At 48.9% G+C, this 16,543-nt stretch overlaps 2 protein-coding genes across 2 annotated transcripts in view; one reads left to right on the top strand and one right to left on the bottom strand.

The window, feature by feature from the left end:
* Positions 1 to 9,940, top strand: part of PNPLA1 (patatin-like phospholipase domain containing 1) — an 11,291-nt gene extending 1,351 nt beyond the window's left edge. Inside the window, exons 2-7 of the mRNA XM_009334761.1 lie at positions 1,929 to 2,161; positions 3,243 to 3,308; positions 4,778 to 4,855; positions 5,207 to 5,267; positions 5,382 to 5,522; positions 9,858 to 9,940. Of these exons, the coding sequence (XP_009333036.1) occupies positions 1,929 to 2,161; positions 3,243 to 3,308; positions 4,778 to 4,855; positions 5,207 to 5,267; positions 5,382 to 5,522; positions 9,858 to 9,940 (662 nt within the window). The remainder of the gene's footprint in view (positions 1 to 1,928; positions 2,162 to 3,242; positions 3,309 to 4,777; positions 4,856 to 5,206; positions 5,268 to 5,381; positions 5,523 to 9,857) is intronic.
* Positions 9,941 to 10,041: 101 nt separating this feature from the next.
* Positions 10,042 to 15,770, bottom strand: LOC103925952 (patatin-like phospholipase domain-containing protein 1). Its single transcript, XM_009334760.1, has 5 exons — positions 15,641 to 15,770; positions 14,684 to 14,904; positions 13,759 to 13,824; positions 13,107 to 13,248; positions 10,042 to 10,163 (listed from the first exon to the last, which is right to left on the bottom strand). Exons 1-5 carry the CDS (start codon positions 15,768 to 15,770, stop codon positions 10,042 to 10,044), a joined length of 681 nt encoding a protein of 226 aa, XP_009333035.1.
* Positions 15,771 to 16,543: the final 773 nt, after the last annotated feature.

Raw genomic sequence — 16,543 nt, 5'->3', positions numbered from 1 at the left:
AACTAAAAATAATTCAAAACTTTGGCAAATATATTTAGACAAAGCAGAAAGGAACCTTTCTGCCCATATGGGGATGAACTCCTCTACAAATCAGCAAGGGCCCCAAAACTTTCCTCTCTGATTCCTCACGCTGGTGTAATTGGATGGAGCTGGGGCTGTCCAGCAGGTATAAATCAGTTTGGTAACTGCTCTTGCCGTGGGCACCAGTGTTGAAATGGGGGTCTGCTTCACTGGGGGTGGTAGGCACCATCCAATTAGAGGTGCTGAGATGATCTTGTGCCCAAAACATTTTCCCCAGGGGAAGAAAAGACCTTTTGGGTAGTGATGACTCCGGTTGGGTTTCTAATAAGGACATTGAGTGTGGTACAAACTCTGTCAAATTCACATTGGGGAGGACTGGGGCAAAAAGAGGGTTAAAGGTGTGCTTGGCTCCTGATGGGGTGTCCCATGGGGTGGCTGAGGTTGTGTACCCAGCCCCTGCCCTGACCCGGGCTGGGTGAGGAGCTCTGAGCTCTGTGAGCCAGGCTGTCCTCTGCCACCCCACCAGTTACCTCCTGGGCACGTGCTTGTCACCAGCAAGCTGGTGCAGGCAGGAACAGTCACGGCATTGCATGCCAGGGTCATCCCTCAGAGTCAAAGTCCCGTCCAGAGCCAAAGCCCCCAAAGGTGGGGTTGTCTCTCACCTCCTACCCGGCAGCTTGTGGGCAGTTTTTCCAGGTTTTTCCCCATTTCCAGGACACAGAGCAGTCGGATAATGCTGGCGGGTGCATCACCTGCCTGGGGTGTCCCCAGCTCTTCCGGCATCCCTGAGGACCCTGCATGAACCCACTGAGCATTAATCATCATGTCACATGGCCTGAACATCTGCTCAAACATTTATAACCCCTCTTAATACCTGTGTTGCTCCAGTTGCCTTCGGGACACTCCATCTAATCCATCTGTCTGTCCATGCTTTTAAAGCAATCTCACGAGACAGCCCGGAAACCTTTGCCCTTCCTTACAAAGCCATGGTGCTAAGGCAAGCCCGTGGCTTCGTGCTGCTGCAGGGTCCTGGGGAGCCCACCTGGGCACAAGGATGGCTCTTTGCAGCACTGGGGAGCTGGATAAGCTTTTTGCTGCAAGAGTTTAATGACTCAAGGTGGGGTATTCCCCCAAGCGAGCTCCCCGTTTTAGCAAAGGGGACCAAGCTCCCTCCCTGGGATCAGGCTGACTGCGGGGTTTGCTGCACCCCTCTTCCCCCCGTCACTGCGCAACCTTTAAAACCTGGTGACTCCTGAGCCCTCGGCAGGGGTCTGCAGCTCTGCTCCTTTAATCCAGCTTCTGGAACCTGCAGATGCATGTAATGACTATTAACACCGTCTGGAAGGTCACTGGCAGAGCTCAGATGAGTGGGGAGTCCCAGCACGGTGGGGCCAGGGCGCCCGGCTTGCAGGAAAGCCCTAAGCAGAGGAGGTGGGGATCTGCCCCTTATCCTCACCTTTGAGCCGTCCCAGCTGCCCCGTGAAGCCTGGGGCTGCCCACGTGTGAAATCAGAGGTGGAAGGTGGGAACGTGTTGTGCAAGTCACATTGGGACAGGTAACTCGGTGTCTGCACCTGCGTCCCCCCTCCCGGGGCTCTTTGGAGCCTTTCCCTAATCCCTGGCCAGGCACATCTTGAGCACCCATCTCCGGTGCAGACAGAGTTCACCAGTGGGATCGTGCTCAGCAATACATTGTCCTTTGAGGACATCACGGGGCTGATCTGCCCCTTTCTGTCCTGCCGCAATGTCCCCCATTGTAGCAGCAGTATCATCCTGGGGTCACGCACAGGGCTGCAAGAGGCTTTATTTGTGAGGAGTGTTAAAAAATAGGATTAAAAATATAACTGTTAGGGCAGCAGGGATATTGACTTTCTCTCTGTCTTCCCCCCTCCTCCCCCCCGGTGTCAGATGACCTGAAGGAATTTTTCTTTGCCATGGCAAAGGAAGTCAGGAAAACCACCCTGGGCCCTCTCTCTCCCAAGTGCAGCTTGCTGGCGAATATCAGGACTGTTTTGCAGCGGATGCTACCAGAGGACTCTTACCAGCTGGCTTCGGGGCGGCTGCACATCTCGCTCACGCGGGTGGCGGATGGCCAAAACGTTATGGCATCTGAGTTCAGCTCGAAAGAGGAGCTCATTCAGGTAAAGGGACCTTCCTCTGATGCTGTAGGAAGATCTCTACCTACTGCTTGGGGTGGAGATACCTAGGCATTGATGTCTTTAACCGCACTGTTTTCTACCCGAGATGGAGAGAGTGTCAGGAAGCTCTGCCAGAGCCGTGGTCCCACCACAGTGAGCTCCATGAGGCTTGGAGGGAGGGAGGAAGATGATGTTAGGTCCAGAGTCAGGCAGGAATAAATCATGGTAAAAAAGCAGAAGGTTTGTTTCCAGCCTCAAAAAGCTGATGCCGACATGTTGGCCAGCTCTACAAGTGCTAACGACCCTGCGAAGAGCTGTGTTAATGTTAACATGACCTCCCAGCATTCTGGACAGGTCTCTCCTCGGCCAACAGTAATTTTCCTTGTTGCCTCAGCACTTTCCTGGGAGGAAAGAGCTGGGCAAAGCGTCTGTGCTGCCAAAGAAGCAGCTGATTAACCAGTAAATTAGCTGCTGGGGAAAGAATCCCAGGGTAAAACCCTAACAGAGGTGACCATGAGGTTGTGGGCTTGCTTGTCCCAGGGAGACAGTAGAGGATGTCAAGTCCATGGAGATGTTGGAGTTCACCCCGTGGTGCCTGCCCTAGGTCAACCCAGGAGCCCAGGATGCTCATTCCCAGCTGATGAGATTGGTGGAAAATGGTTGCAAATGGCCCAGCGGTGGCTTTATCATTGACAAAATCCAAGCAGAATGAAAACACATTGTGAGGATGCCTTGGTTTGGTCCAAAACCCCACAAATATGAAAAATGACCTCAAAGCTTCACCTTGCCACCGTCAAAGGGCAGTGTTTGGACAGTGATATATAGATATACAACTCTAATATTGCCGGCAGCTACAAAAATAAAAAATGAAGTGCTATGCCCTTCTCAAGAGAAGTGTTTCAACTTTATTGAAATGAGATGTTTTCCCCTTCTTGGAACCTTTCTTGACACAGTCAAGTGCGAAGTCCAGGTGGTACTGACAGCCTGGCTCCAGACGATTTGTCAAGCCTGAATTTGCAGACACCCAGTCAACAGCTTTTGTCCAGGAGAACTTTGACAGGAACATTTACTTCTCCTCCCCCAGGCTCTCCTCTGCAGCTGCTTTCTTCCTATCTACTGTGGATTCATCCCGCCATCCTACCGAGGTGTGGTGAGTGATATTTCCAATAACACATATGCTCCCAGCAGTAGGTTCTTGGGTTTGAACTTTACATTCCCTTGAGCAGAGAGGGATATATACGTCTAGGCTGCTTCTTTAGTTAATGGAGGATGATAAAGCCTTTTAGCTTGTCCTTCATCCCATCCTAAGATGATAGCTGGGTGGAATTGCCATCTGGAGAGGCCTCTCCTACGGACAGAGCCTGGATGACTAGACCTTGCCTTGCAGATCTCCAAAGCGAGATGAGAGGACGCCCACACTCGGGACTTTGACACACAACCCATTTATCCTGGGCAGGATCTGTCTGCAGTGCAGATGTCTCCATTAGCTCAGGTGCAGACCTGCATGGCTGAAATATTGCAAGTTTGTGGGAGGATCCTCCCCCAACCATGTCCTTATTCATACTCTGTGAAACACCGCAGTGAAGTCAACAGATTTGGGCTGGCTTGTTGCTGACCCTCAGTGAAGGAGGAGCACAGCAGCGTGGTGGTGAAGCATGTGCAGATGGACCACGCAGCAGCTGATGCATCGTGACCCGCTTGTGTGTCAAAGCCCACAAAGCCACGATACCGGATTTGCAGCTGGGATAGAGCTAGGATCCTTCCTTGACTCTTGTTGGTCTGCACTGATTGAGCCTATTTAGTCCTCGGATGTCTGTACCTGGCTGTCAGGTCAGATCTCCCGGACTGCAGGGCTTGCCCACAAAGTGCATAATGTTTGCAGGACCCAGAGCTCGGGGGCATTGCTGCGTGAGGCTCCTCTGCACTGTTATCTCATGAGCATTTAATTCGGTCAGCTGCAGTCCTTGCAACCTCAAATCCCACTGAGGTGGGTGGTAAATTCAGATTCTTCTCGGAATACAGCAAATGACATTTTCCTTGCCCAGTGGGTAATCCTCCAGGGCTTTGCAGGCAATTATTAAATGCGGGAGCCCTCCTGCTTGATCTCAGGACTTGAAATTTATACGACAATGTAAATTCAGGGATGTTTGAACTGGCTAATGACTGTCAAAACAACTTTACAAAGCTTTGTGAATTAAAAGAATTATATTTCTATTTTAATAACTGCTGTGCATTACAGCACCTGGTGGAGGAGCCGGCTGGGTGTTGTAGGCAGGGCAGCAGAAGGAGCTGGCAAAGGCCAGGATAAAGAGCAAGGGGTGGGAAGAAATGCTGTTGCAAGTGGGAAGAGAGGACATGCTGGGACTGGCTCGCGGCAGGGGATGTTGCCTTTGCAGCTGCTTGCTTTCCTCTCGGTGACGCTGCCCCCACGCGCACGCTGTAGCAATCTTCAGAGCAAACCCTCCCTCTGCTATTCCCCCTCAGCGATACGTTGATGGAGGATTCACCAGCCTGCAGCCTGTTTCCAGCCTGGAAGAAGCCGTGATCACCGTGTCCCCATTCACGGGAGAGCTCGATATCTGTCCGCGGGATTGTCCCGCTATCTTCTTCTGTTTCCAGATCTTCAACGGCAGCATTCAGATCTCGATAGAAAACCTCTGCAGGATTAGCTATGCTCTCTTTCCGCCTAGCACCATGGTAAGCCCGCCAGGTCTTCTCCCCAGCTTTGGTTTGGTTAAAACTAATTAATGCTGGACCTGCCTTCCCACGCTTTAAGGTTCAGCTCAGTCTCCATCGTTAATTAATCAGATTTCAGGGGCAGTGCATTTTTTTGGTGGACGCTGCTGAATGGGTGGCCAACCTGGGATGGGGTCCACCCTGGTTTGACAACCTGCAAAGGACCAGTGCTTTGGTAGCTGGAAACCAGTCTGTGCTTGCTGCCTTCCCAAATGGGCCATCCCAACCCTCCGTGGTCAAACAGCCTTGGATAGATCCTGCCGGTGCCTGGATGGAAGGCTTTTTAGTGACCTCACGTGTTTCTCCTTGCAGGTCTTGAATGACATTTTCTCCCAAGGGTACCAGGACACGGCCCTTTTCCTGTACAGGAACAGTAAGTGTTACCCCAAGACCCGAAGGGCAGCCTGGAAGATGACCCACTGCCCATCGGCATTGCATGGCCGATGCAACCGGCCAAACATCAGCCCTTTCTTTTCGTGTCTCACAGATGCCTTTGGCTTTAACTACTTCGATGGCAATTTCCGCTTCGCCAGCATGTGTGGGAAGAACGACTTTACACAGTCCAACGGGACATTCACTAGCCTACGCAAAAGCATACCGCAGCGTGTGGCTCCTTGCTTCCTGCCAGGTAGAGGATTTGGGGTACTGATCTTGGGTTTTGGGGGTGGCTGGGGCCACGGAGGGCTGCTGCAGTCTTTGAGAGGAGAAGTATTATATTTAAGACATTAGTGAGGTATTTATTGTAGTAAATATTTCTATATCTGCAGTAGCCGTTTGCAAAGAGGCTTTGTAAGAGCGGCTCAAGCTGGATCTTGGCCTGGGCTTTAGTACCTACAGGCTGAGCTGCAGCAAGAGTTGCTGGACAAGAGGAATTATTGCATTTATTGGGTTATTTCTAATTACTGGTCTTTATTTACTTCTGTGTTGTCATTCATGGGCACAGGCTTGGCTCTGTGGAGGAAGGAGCAGGTGAATGGACTGCAGAATCCACTGTCAAAGGTCCTGTTGCAGCCATACAGGCTGCCAGCTTTTGTCAGCAAGGGGTAAGAACACTTTGGTAGAGGCATCGAAGCTGAGAGTGATACAGAAACCAGTGGTTATGCCTTCAGCAGTGGCGAAACAGCTGAAGGGACACGCTGCAAGATTAGCACAAAGCACACAGGCGTCCCTGCAAGCCCAGCATCGGGGTATGCAATGGGCCGTAGCATCCTTCAGATGGCAGCTCCATGGGAAACACACGGGGCAGCACGGGCTGGCAGCGAGTCTCTCCTTTTCTACAGACCAGGGCAAGCTGCTGCACGCCTGCTGCATAAACAGGCGTAGCGGCATCCCCTTCCTCTGCAGAAGGATTTGGTATTCCCTAAAGGCGAGCTCTCAGGGAGAGTGGGTATGGCTAGCAGGAACACCAAAGGATCGCTTGGTTATGAAAAAGAGTATAACAGTGTGCATTCACCATTAACACCCTCCCCCTTCTCCTGCATTTACCGGTCATTAAAATCTGCCCGTTTGTTTTGCTTTTGCAGGCTGAAGAAGCTGTGGGGACTGCTGGAAGGTATCAGCTCCATGGTAAAACAGTTCCAGAAGCTCCTCCAAACCATGGTGCCTGGGTTGCCTAAGAGAGCCGTGGCCAGGAGGTGAGGTGCTCTGGGCATGCAAAACCCTTAGCAGAGGGAGGGCAGGGTGCAGAGCAGGGAAACCCCGGGGGATCTCACCCATGGGTCACTGGTGCTAAGCGTGGCTAAAAATTCCTAATCTGGGGTACCCCACATTAAAAGTAGCTAATTTTTGTCCTCGTGATATTATCTATTTAGTGACATCTGAAAGAAGCTATGAACTAGCTTAGTGCTGCTTCTCTGCGGCAACATATTCTTGTTCCAGAGCATTTATCTGCTGGGGTCTGTCCTAGCAGGACATCAGGCATGTTCACCAAGATCCTGAGACATGTTTTGGCACTAAATTCTCAAGGAATGAAGGCATTTAACTTGTCACACACATAGCTTTTAAGCCATACCTCCCTAAAACCTGCTTGCAAGTTACTTCACGTGCAGCTGGCGAAGAGACTTGTACAGAATGATTTCATACTGCAGGCAGCTACACAGTTCCTCAGCCATGAAAAAGCCCTTCAGTATCAAATGTCCCTGGGGCTACTTGTCCCTGTTGGATCATTGACCCTGACGCAACTAACTGCCAGTTTGTTCCCTTAGGTAACCGTCCTGGATGGGCCCTGGGGGTACCCGACATCATGCAGTTCTGCCGCCCCGGGAAGGGGTGGGTGACACCGGAGCTCATTTCACATAGTGGCACGGCTGCTGGTTTTTGTGGAGTATTTTGAGGGTGGTTTTTTCACTTGGGGAAACCAGCTGATTTTGTTCCCAGTGCTGCTGCTGCAGTCTCCCTGTCCAGGTCTGACCTGCTTTAACATGACGGCCGAACCGCAGTCTGCGCAGGGGAGACTGGGCATCTTTACTTGCATGCACGTACAGCCCGGCTGCCAGTTTCCCTAGCCACTCGACTTGCTGATGACCAGCAGCATCCCTCTCCCTGCTTTAATGCAGATTACAGGGCAGACATTTGCCAAGAAATGTCACATTTTAAGTGTTTGCCTCCCATTCAAAAACTTTCAGAGAGATTCATCAAACAGAAAGCAGAGAGAGGGAGAAGCCTTAGGGAGCATCACACTGGGCAGGAACTCATTTTTATCCAGTTTCCTGAAGTTATTTTACCAATTATCTATTCTTGAGCTTCATACACCCTCGGAGGCCTGCTTCTCCTGACAGTGGAGGTAGGCACACATTTGGACCCTCTGAATTTGCAGCTGTGGAGAAGGATGGAGAAACCTAAAAATTAACCTCCCCCTACCTCCAAGTACCACAGTCTTGCAGGCTGCGTCTCCCACTGCACCGGGAGAGCTGACATTTCACAAATACATTCGTTCTTTCCACGCGATCTTTTGTAACTCACTGCTATGAACAGTGTACGGTCCAGGCAAACACACCTCGTGTTGCTGGTCTGTACGTAGAAGGAATTGGCACTCTTATAATCCCAAATACAATTTGCACATCAGAGGCTGACGGATTGGCTGTATCCCAACTGTCTCCCCTGTTTGTTGGTTCCCGATGGGCAACAAATGGATCACAACAGCACAAGCTGTTTATTTGAATAATAAACAGCTTGTTCAATTGCACAAAGGGAAATGGTACAGAGGGAAGTTTCATCCAAAGCACCCTGGAGACTGCAGGCATGAATGTGGGGAATAGCTGAAGGCTGCATTGGTGTAAACAGATTCAAAGTTAACTACGAATGCTCAGTGAAAGATTAATATAATATGTTCTGCTGTCTCTGGTTGAAATCAGTGACCTGGGAATATTTTCTCTGCAATGAGGTTGCTAGAAGAAACCTGGATGCTTATTTGCATTGGATCCATCAAAACCTACTCCTGTCTCCCTTCCGTCCTGGATGGATTTACATCTCTCAACCCCTGCAGCCAAAGCTGGGCTGCTCAAAAACCAGCCTGTGAACCGTGACTATGTTCCTGCCACAGCTCAAAGTGGAGGGGGCGCAGAGACACCCACCACTCCCTGGGCAGGAGCAGGGCCAGTCAGCCCATCATTTGCTTTTGCTCATACTGCGCTTCTGCTTCCCCTGCCAGGCAGACTGCCCCATTTCTGCAACGGCCCTTCTACCAGGCTCCTGGTCTTCCTAGCAAGCACCACCACCTCCAGGCAGGATATAACCTATTGTCGTGGATGGAAGCGAGCGAGACTGCGCTTCACTCGTAAGAGAGAAGCAACAATACACTTGACTGATAGAAAACAGTGAGTTAGAGTTCAATGGTAAATGCAACAGTGGTTTAACAAGATCCGATGGCAGGGTACACTTGATTCTTTACTGCATAGAGGACAGGGTCAGACAAAACTGTCAGGGAGACCCTCCTGGTGATCCATGAGGTTCAGAAAGGACCCCCCTGCTTTCTAGACTCCTTCTCAGAGAGGAGTCTGGGTGCAGCTGGATCCAAACCTAGTCCCAGACTTGGTCAATGGTTTATGTCTAAAGGATTATAGATGCGCAGTTAATCCTTTCTATCACTTGGCTAAGATTTCAGAGTTTAGCATGCTGTTAGCCACTTACCGAGGATCTGCTGCGGCAAGGAATCTCTCAGCCTCGAGGAGTAACCTTGAGAGGCACCCCTGCTCAAGGGGAGGTCCCACCCTGCAGGAGAGCTCAAAGGGCTCTTGGGTTGCTCACTATTTATAGGGGTAAGATGATTGGCTCATAGTCATATCTGCATACTGATAACTGTGGTTAGGTGGGCCTATTTCACACAATAACCCTTGGTTATTGTGTTGTTATCTGGCTCCCCAATCCACTTTGAATGGACACAGCTATCACTATCAGCATCCATTAACAACCGCCCCTGGTAGTTATGGCTTGAGGAGGGTTACAGGAGATAAAGGTCAGGTTGGGCAGGGGAGCACACCGTCACAACTATCCCTATTCAAATGGGATTTAAGATCCCCAAAAGAAAATTCTCATATAGGGATTGGACATCCAAATCCACTAAATTTGTCTGCAAATCTCAGCCACAAACAGAAGCGTATTTTGAACTATCCAGTGCATCCCACCTGCCCTAACACGGCATGGTGCTTGATCATAAAAAGTTAGTAAAACTTTGAGAACTTTAACAAAAAATAGCCTACAAGGCACACCTAAAACAAAATGGTCACAGCAGAGAGCCTTCCTGCTCCAAACCTGCAGAGATGTGCTAAGATGTAAGTATTTAATGACTCATCATTCAAATTAGCTGTCTTTTGCTTTATTAATCCCCCACCTTTTCAAGCAAACACACCTGATGCTGTCTCTGCATGAGCTTGGAGCTAATGGCAAAAGGAGGCTCTGCCAGAGGCAACCAAGAGAGGCAAAGTTTGGCATCTCTTGGCTCTCAAGGAGCTTGTTTCCCCCCTAGGGAAGCAAGCTGGAAAACTCAGCTCCACGCAGTTCAAACCAGCTGCAATAGATCCTGTCTTCAGCCTGAAATGCCTCCTTTAAAGGTGGGTCATGGGACCCACCTGGGGTCTGGGGGGGCATGCAGATAGAAAGGGGGTTGTGGCCCTGCCTGTGCTGGTGACATTGCTGCCACAGCGTGCTCTTCAGTCCATCTTGGTGTCTGTCTGCAGGCTGGGTTGCAAGTTGCTCTTTTTCCCTCTAAAACATGAACCGGGGCCAAAGGCAGCAGCGGGGTCAAAAATGCTCTTCTGTGGCTGGCATGGCCCTAAAGGGAGTAAAACCACATTGGTCAGTTTGACAGACACGTCCGGCAGTTCTTGTGAGACAAACTGGATTCAGATACCTTATCAGAGCTGCTTCCCTCCCTCCTGTTGTCTACAGGGTAATGGGATAAGCAGGTTTTGATATCCTTAAAATATTGGCCCCATACCACTGTCCTGTTGCTTGCCCTGGTCTGCATTGAACTCAGAAACGTGAATCCTGAGGTGGATGGGATGAGAGTTTGGAGACAACCCAAGTCAGCAGGAGCTTTCTCTAAAGCTAGATCCCACTGCAGATCTAGTGGGAAGGGGAGTCCTGGGGCCTGACCCATGCAACTGAGCTAAATGAAAACAAATGTGTCCAATCCTGTCTGTGTCTCTGGCTGTTGGCTACAGGTGCTTTATGCCAGACTCTGCTTCTAGTCTAGATACTAAGGAGGGTGAATCTCATTGTGCAACTGTCCTGGTGGGCACATGGATAAAAATGAAAATGCTTGTGGTTAACCAGCTAATTCAGCCTGAGCCTTGCTGGTGTGCAGGCGCTACCACAGCAGTAGTCCTTTGGAGATATTCTTATTCAGAAAAACAGGTGTGAGTTTGCAGGTTTATACCCTTGCTTATTTGGTAACATCAACAATACTGTAAGTATTGTGCAGATAAACAGTAAAATAGCCTTTTCTTGGCCTAGACCATGAGGGCTTTTCCTTCCCAGACCTGAAAAATCCAATGTGCTTCTCCCCTGGAGACTGAGAGCCCTGGTTTAGCTCTTGGTTGCTCTCTGGCCTGACAGATGAGTCTTGATTCCTTCCACAGATGACCTTAGGTTGGTGCAAAATGTTGCAGCCCAGCTGCAAACCAGAGTCCAAGAGACTCCTTATAGCACAGAGCCTGCCCAACCTCCAAAGGAACCTGGTTCCTACTATGTTGCTTTTAAAAGCTCCATGTAGTTCAGACTGATGAAGCCTTTAAAAAAGCAAGCATGGAAGCAAACTGTACAGCCTAACACTGCATCCTGCATGTCTATTGTGGGTCTCTTCCCATAGGTAGGGTTGTTTTGTTTTTAATGGAAATGTCTTCTTTGCTTTTATTTTATGTTTTCCAAGCTTTTATTTTTAGATCTGGAATGGTAATGGTACTGTTCTTTCCCCTTTATATTCCTCATTTGGTGTGGTCCTCGTAGATAGAGCAGAACAATATTTGGGTCTTTTTTCATTAGTTCTTTAATTTATGTGGCAACATTTTAAACCACCATCATGTTGGGAAAGCGGTGTAATTTTGCCTAAGTTGACAAATTCTGAAATGTTGAAGGACTCAAAGAAAAAGAAAATAACTAATAAAATTAAAAGAAACGTTGCACTCCAGCACATACTTCTTTGTATTCCGCTAGTAACAATAAGACAAACTGGAATCCGAAATGCTGAGGGTTCACCGGTTTTCCATGTCAAAATTGAACTGGGAGAGGGCATTATTTTGCATAGGATTGCAGAAAACTACAAGTTTTGGATTTAAACCTGCCTTACGTTGCTTAAAAATGATACAGGTAGAGGTTTACCTGCAGCTCTAATAAGCTTTTCTTGCACTTAAGTATTTACACACGGCTGCACACCAGAGTAACTAACTAGAAATTTCGATTTGACTGGCACAGCAAACCCAGCTCTAACCATTGAGACACTGCTCCTTCCCTCACCCTTAATGAAATGATGCGTGGGTGGAACCTCTTATTACCTTGCAAGGTGAGTAAATGGCTTTCTTCACAGAAAGAGCTACTTCTCCAAAGAGCCCTTCTGACCTGGCCACAGCCTAAGTCCTCAAACCTCACCCAGAACAAGTTCAGCATGAGGCTTCACTAATAACCATTGACCCAAGAGGGAATTCTCTCTCATTCCTGATGTTCTCACCTACTGGAGCCTGCAAAAACCCAGACAGCTGCTTTTGGCAGTGAGAGCCTTGGGCAAGTGTCACTTAGCTAATGAAAACCGATGGGGTAAAGGAAGTGCTGGTCCTCTACCTTTCTGATGGTGGAGAAGGTGGTGTGGGGCTTCCTCTTCCACTTCATCTGCTGCCCGGATGGTCCCTGGATTCTCCTTGGTGACATCCTCAGGGTCTGTGGCTCTGGAGCGAAGTACTCTTGTTTCTAGCTTGCAGTGCAGGGTCCCTTCACTTTTTTGACATGATTCATTGGCCAATGAAAGCATAAAGTCCTCATCAAGGTAATTTATACCAAATACATCTGGTGGGAAGAGAATCCAGCTCTCACTGCTTGTTGCTCAACTACCAGGTTTCCAGCAATGTGAGGCATGACCGGGATTGACTGGAAGATAGGGGGACTGTTGACCACAGTACATGGCTAATCTGAGTTGGGTTTTCAAGCCAGGGATCATCAAACATTGCTGCCTTGTGCATAGTGGGTTATCAGTCTAACACCACACAGGGCACCCGAGCCTACACTTCTCCTGCCTAGGTCCTGGGGACCTGTGTTCCCTGGAAAGCTCTACCATGCCCAGTGTGGCAGACAAGAGGGGACCTAACATCATCAGAGGGGAAGAGGTGAACAGGGAGCTTCAGGAGAGGCCACAGAGAGGATGGGACTCAAGTAATCCTGGCAATGCCAGGGATGCAGCGATCTCCCTGCCCCGGTCACTCTAGATGCACTGGCAGCATCTCTTACCTTCTGTCAGCAAAACAATGTTGTAAAAGAAGCACCCGACCTACCTGCTCCTCACTCCCAACCACTTACTCAGTCTTTTTAAGAAGGAGACTGTGTCCTGGTAGCCATGGGTATAAAGCTGGTCCAGAACCTGCAGGGGGGAGGTGGCAGTCAGGGCAGATAGGCCAGCTATAGCGGCCTCATGGCTTTGAGTACCTGTAGGAGCAGCTCACTTGACGTTGGGGAAGCTGAAAAATACACTGCAAGCGGGCAATGTTTCTTTTTGATATATATAAAATACAGTCAGAGAGTTGGAAAGTGAAGAAGGCAGCTGGGCTATCTTTGGGACAGATGTCGTATTCCCCGGCGAGACCAGACACGGTGATCGTGGTCCGGGACACGAAGTTGGCCTGCCACATGCTGAGTTCCCCGTCAATGTAACGCTAGGAGAGAAAACAAAGAACCTTGAGCCTTCCTCTTTTCAGAGAGAAGAGTGCTGCGTCACATGTGTATGCATTTGGGGTTTCTTCTCCACCCAGGCCCAAACTAGACTGAGGTACTGGGGCTACAGAGATCCCCTTCCAGGGAACAGCCCTGACCACTGTCCCATGTGCTCCAGGTCTACACCCACCACCTCCTCCCTTCCAGCCGAAAAATTACTCTTTAATGAAAGTGGGGGAAAGTGCAGCAGAAAGGAGTTGAGCTAACCCCATGGACAGGGTGAGGATGGACACTTTTGTGAGAAGGTCGGTTCTGTCTGCAGTGAGGTGAGATTGTGGGGCACCTGGGTTCAGTTCTTCCCTCTACAGACACTGTGTGAACACAGCACCAAGCAACTTTGGTGGCAAACATGGGTATAAACATGCTTAATACCACCACTGGAGAAAGGACACAGGCTAGATGGGCCCTTGGCCTGACCCGGGATAGGGTCTCCAGACCATAAGGCTACTCACCACCCCACGGTACATAGGAAGTGAAAATCCAAAGTACAAAGGGATGAAGCAGCTGCATGTCACAGCCTGTGGATGAGATGGAAAGCACAGAGGTGAGCAAAGAGCCACAAAAACCTGTTGCCTTTGGGAATGGTGACTCATCTGTGAATGCCAAAATGGGGACCCACAGCTGGGTTATTGGGCACCACTGACTAGTGTGGACCAGACCATGTCTGATATCCACAGTCAGGATCGGAGAATCATAGAATCATTACGGTTGGAAGAGACCTCCAAGATCATCGAGTCCAACCATCAACCCAACACCCCCATGCCCACTAAACCATGTCCCTAAGCGCCTCATCTACACGTCTTTTAAATGCTCCCAGGGATGGTGCCTCAACCACTTCCCTGGCCAGCCTGTTCCAATGTTTAACTACTCTTTCAGTAAAGAAATTTTTCCTTACATCCAATCTAAACCTCCCCTGGCGCAACTTGAGGCCATTTCCTCTCGTCCTTTCGCCAGTTACTTGGGAGAAGAGACCAACCCCCACCTCACTACAACCTCCTTTCAGGTAGTTGTAGAGAGCGATGAGGTCTCCCCTCAGCCTCCTTTTCTCCAGGCTAAACAACCCCAGTTCCCTCAGCCGCTCCTCATAAGACTTGTTCTCCAGAACAAGAAGGAAGGTAGGAAGGTAACCTGTGAAATGCCTCATTTTGCTCCCCACATACTCAGGCCCTGTAGATAATTCAGCCAGAAATCAAAAGGGCTGATTTTTTATTATTTTCAGCTTGTGACCCTGTCTGGCTTCAGAGGGTGGCAAGGACAGAAATCATGGCACGGACTACCGTGAGGCCCCAGGCTTTCCCCACGGATGCTGTGGGGCACAGACAAGCAGTAAATCCCATGCAGCTCCTCCCCTCGCAGGGTGGCTGTGGCTGCTCTCACCTGAATGAGGTCCTCCCTCGAGGCAAACTCTGAAACCACCACGCTTCTCCAGTCGTGCAAACGGGTGAGGATAACATGCAGCTTTCCAGATACCAGCTGGTGGGCATTCGTAGGCAGGTATTTGTTTAACATATCCTTTAAGATTTTAATGACTTTTCTTCCAAGGAAACGCCACCAGAGAGAGGCTTTCGTTATACTGAGGAAGGACAGTATCATCTCATCTAAAGAAAAGCAAAGCAATCATTCCACATCCCTTATATTATTATTTATGTACTTTCTGGGCTGCATTTCCACCTGGTAAAGGGGCATTTTACCATGCTGGTAAATGCTCATAAAGAGCCATTATTTTCATTAGGGCTGAAGCTCTCATGAGTGGACCCAGATTTTCCAAGGACCTCCAACATTGCAGGAAGCAGAAGTATCTTGTTTTCTTTTCCTATTTCTCTCCCTTTCCTCCACAAGACATCTTAAAAATTTTTGGAGATACAGGAGAAAATTGACAGGAAGCCTTTGCATTAACATTTCCTCCTGTTGGCTCTGCATCTATGCCCCCTAATGTATTTCTCAGCTCTGTGACTATAACTTTCTTTTCATTTCATGCAACAGCAACACTGATCCTCTCCATATTCAATATTTTCTTTCCCCTCTGTGTTTTGGGAATCTATCAACAACCCCAGATGCCTAGGGAGGGCACTTCTGTTTCTTATATTAGATATGCTTACCATTAATTCAAATTAATAAGATGCAATGACTTACTTAATAACTATATCTAGTCTATTTTCTCTGTGCTCATTAATTTACCCATGTTTTCCACTCTTAAAGAAGTCAATGAAGTAAAATTCTGAGGAATTAACCACTGATTAAGGATAATAAAAAAAAAAGATATTTTGCAACTCCAAAATTTCCAGACGTTCGATCTCTTTAAACACAGAATAAACGGAAGTGCATAGCCCTTACCTATATCACACTCACACAATGCCAGTGTAGCTACAACCGATCCTGAAGATGCCCCATAGATCTTGGATGCAGATTTCAGTATGTCAGGTGACAATTCCCGCAAGGCAGCTAAGACTCCAGCTTCATACATTATCAAGAAACTGCAGCCTCTAAACAGTATAGAGAAAGGCCTTCTCTCATTTCCATTTATCTTCATCACCTCTGCTAACAGCAAGCACTCGAGCCACAAGAAAGCAGCTGCCCAGGACAGGCTCAGAGGTTTTTTCTACAGCCAGCCAATACTTAGCTGTGGCTGTTCCCAACCTGCTGCTGTTTCTGACCACACTCTTGCTGTCTTATATCTCTGTTTGACACAGGTCTCTAAGCCAAACGTCCAGTGAAACAACAGCATTGGGCAGAAGTGGATGACGTGATGTCTTAATACCTAAGGCCACTCATTAAAATAAAATGATTACATTGCAATGTTTCTAAGGTGTGCACTTAGCTGCTGAAGCCCCAGGCGATGTGGAGGGCCACACATCACACTGATGTGTTGGGGAAGCAGCCCAGGGGCGGTCAGCAGGGCCTCAGAAGTGAGCCCTCCAGAGAGAAAAGCTGCTTCCCCAAGCTGGTGGACTGCTTTAGTGGCACCCTGGGGTCCTGGCCTAAGTTTCCAGCCTCTTGGGAGGTAGGAATCAGCAAATATTCCTTGGTATACAAAAGCCTTGCAAGATGCTGCTCAAAACTGTCTTGCCCCATTTGTAACAGGTTACCAAACTCCATCCCAGGGAGTGGAAAAGTTGGAGAAGGTGACTGGATTATTAAAGAAATCACAACCCAAGTTGTTCTCCTAGTTTCACAATTTCAGTGTTTGAGTTTGCTTACAAAATTGTAAAAATACAGAGTCCAGGTAACAACTCGTGG

This window comes from Pygoscelis adeliae, unplaced genomic scaffold (genome assembly GCF_000699105.1).
Source record: "Pygoscelis adeliae isolate BGI_AS28 unplaced genomic scaffold, ASM69910v1 Scaffold482, whole genome shotgun sequence".
Classification (NCBI taxonomy): Eukaryota; Metazoa; Chordata; class Aves; order Sphenisciformes; family Spheniscidae; genus Pygoscelis; species Pygoscelis adeliae.
The sequence above is the reverse complement of the archived record's forward strand: the minus strand, read 5'-3'. Positions and strand labels throughout refer to the sequence as shown.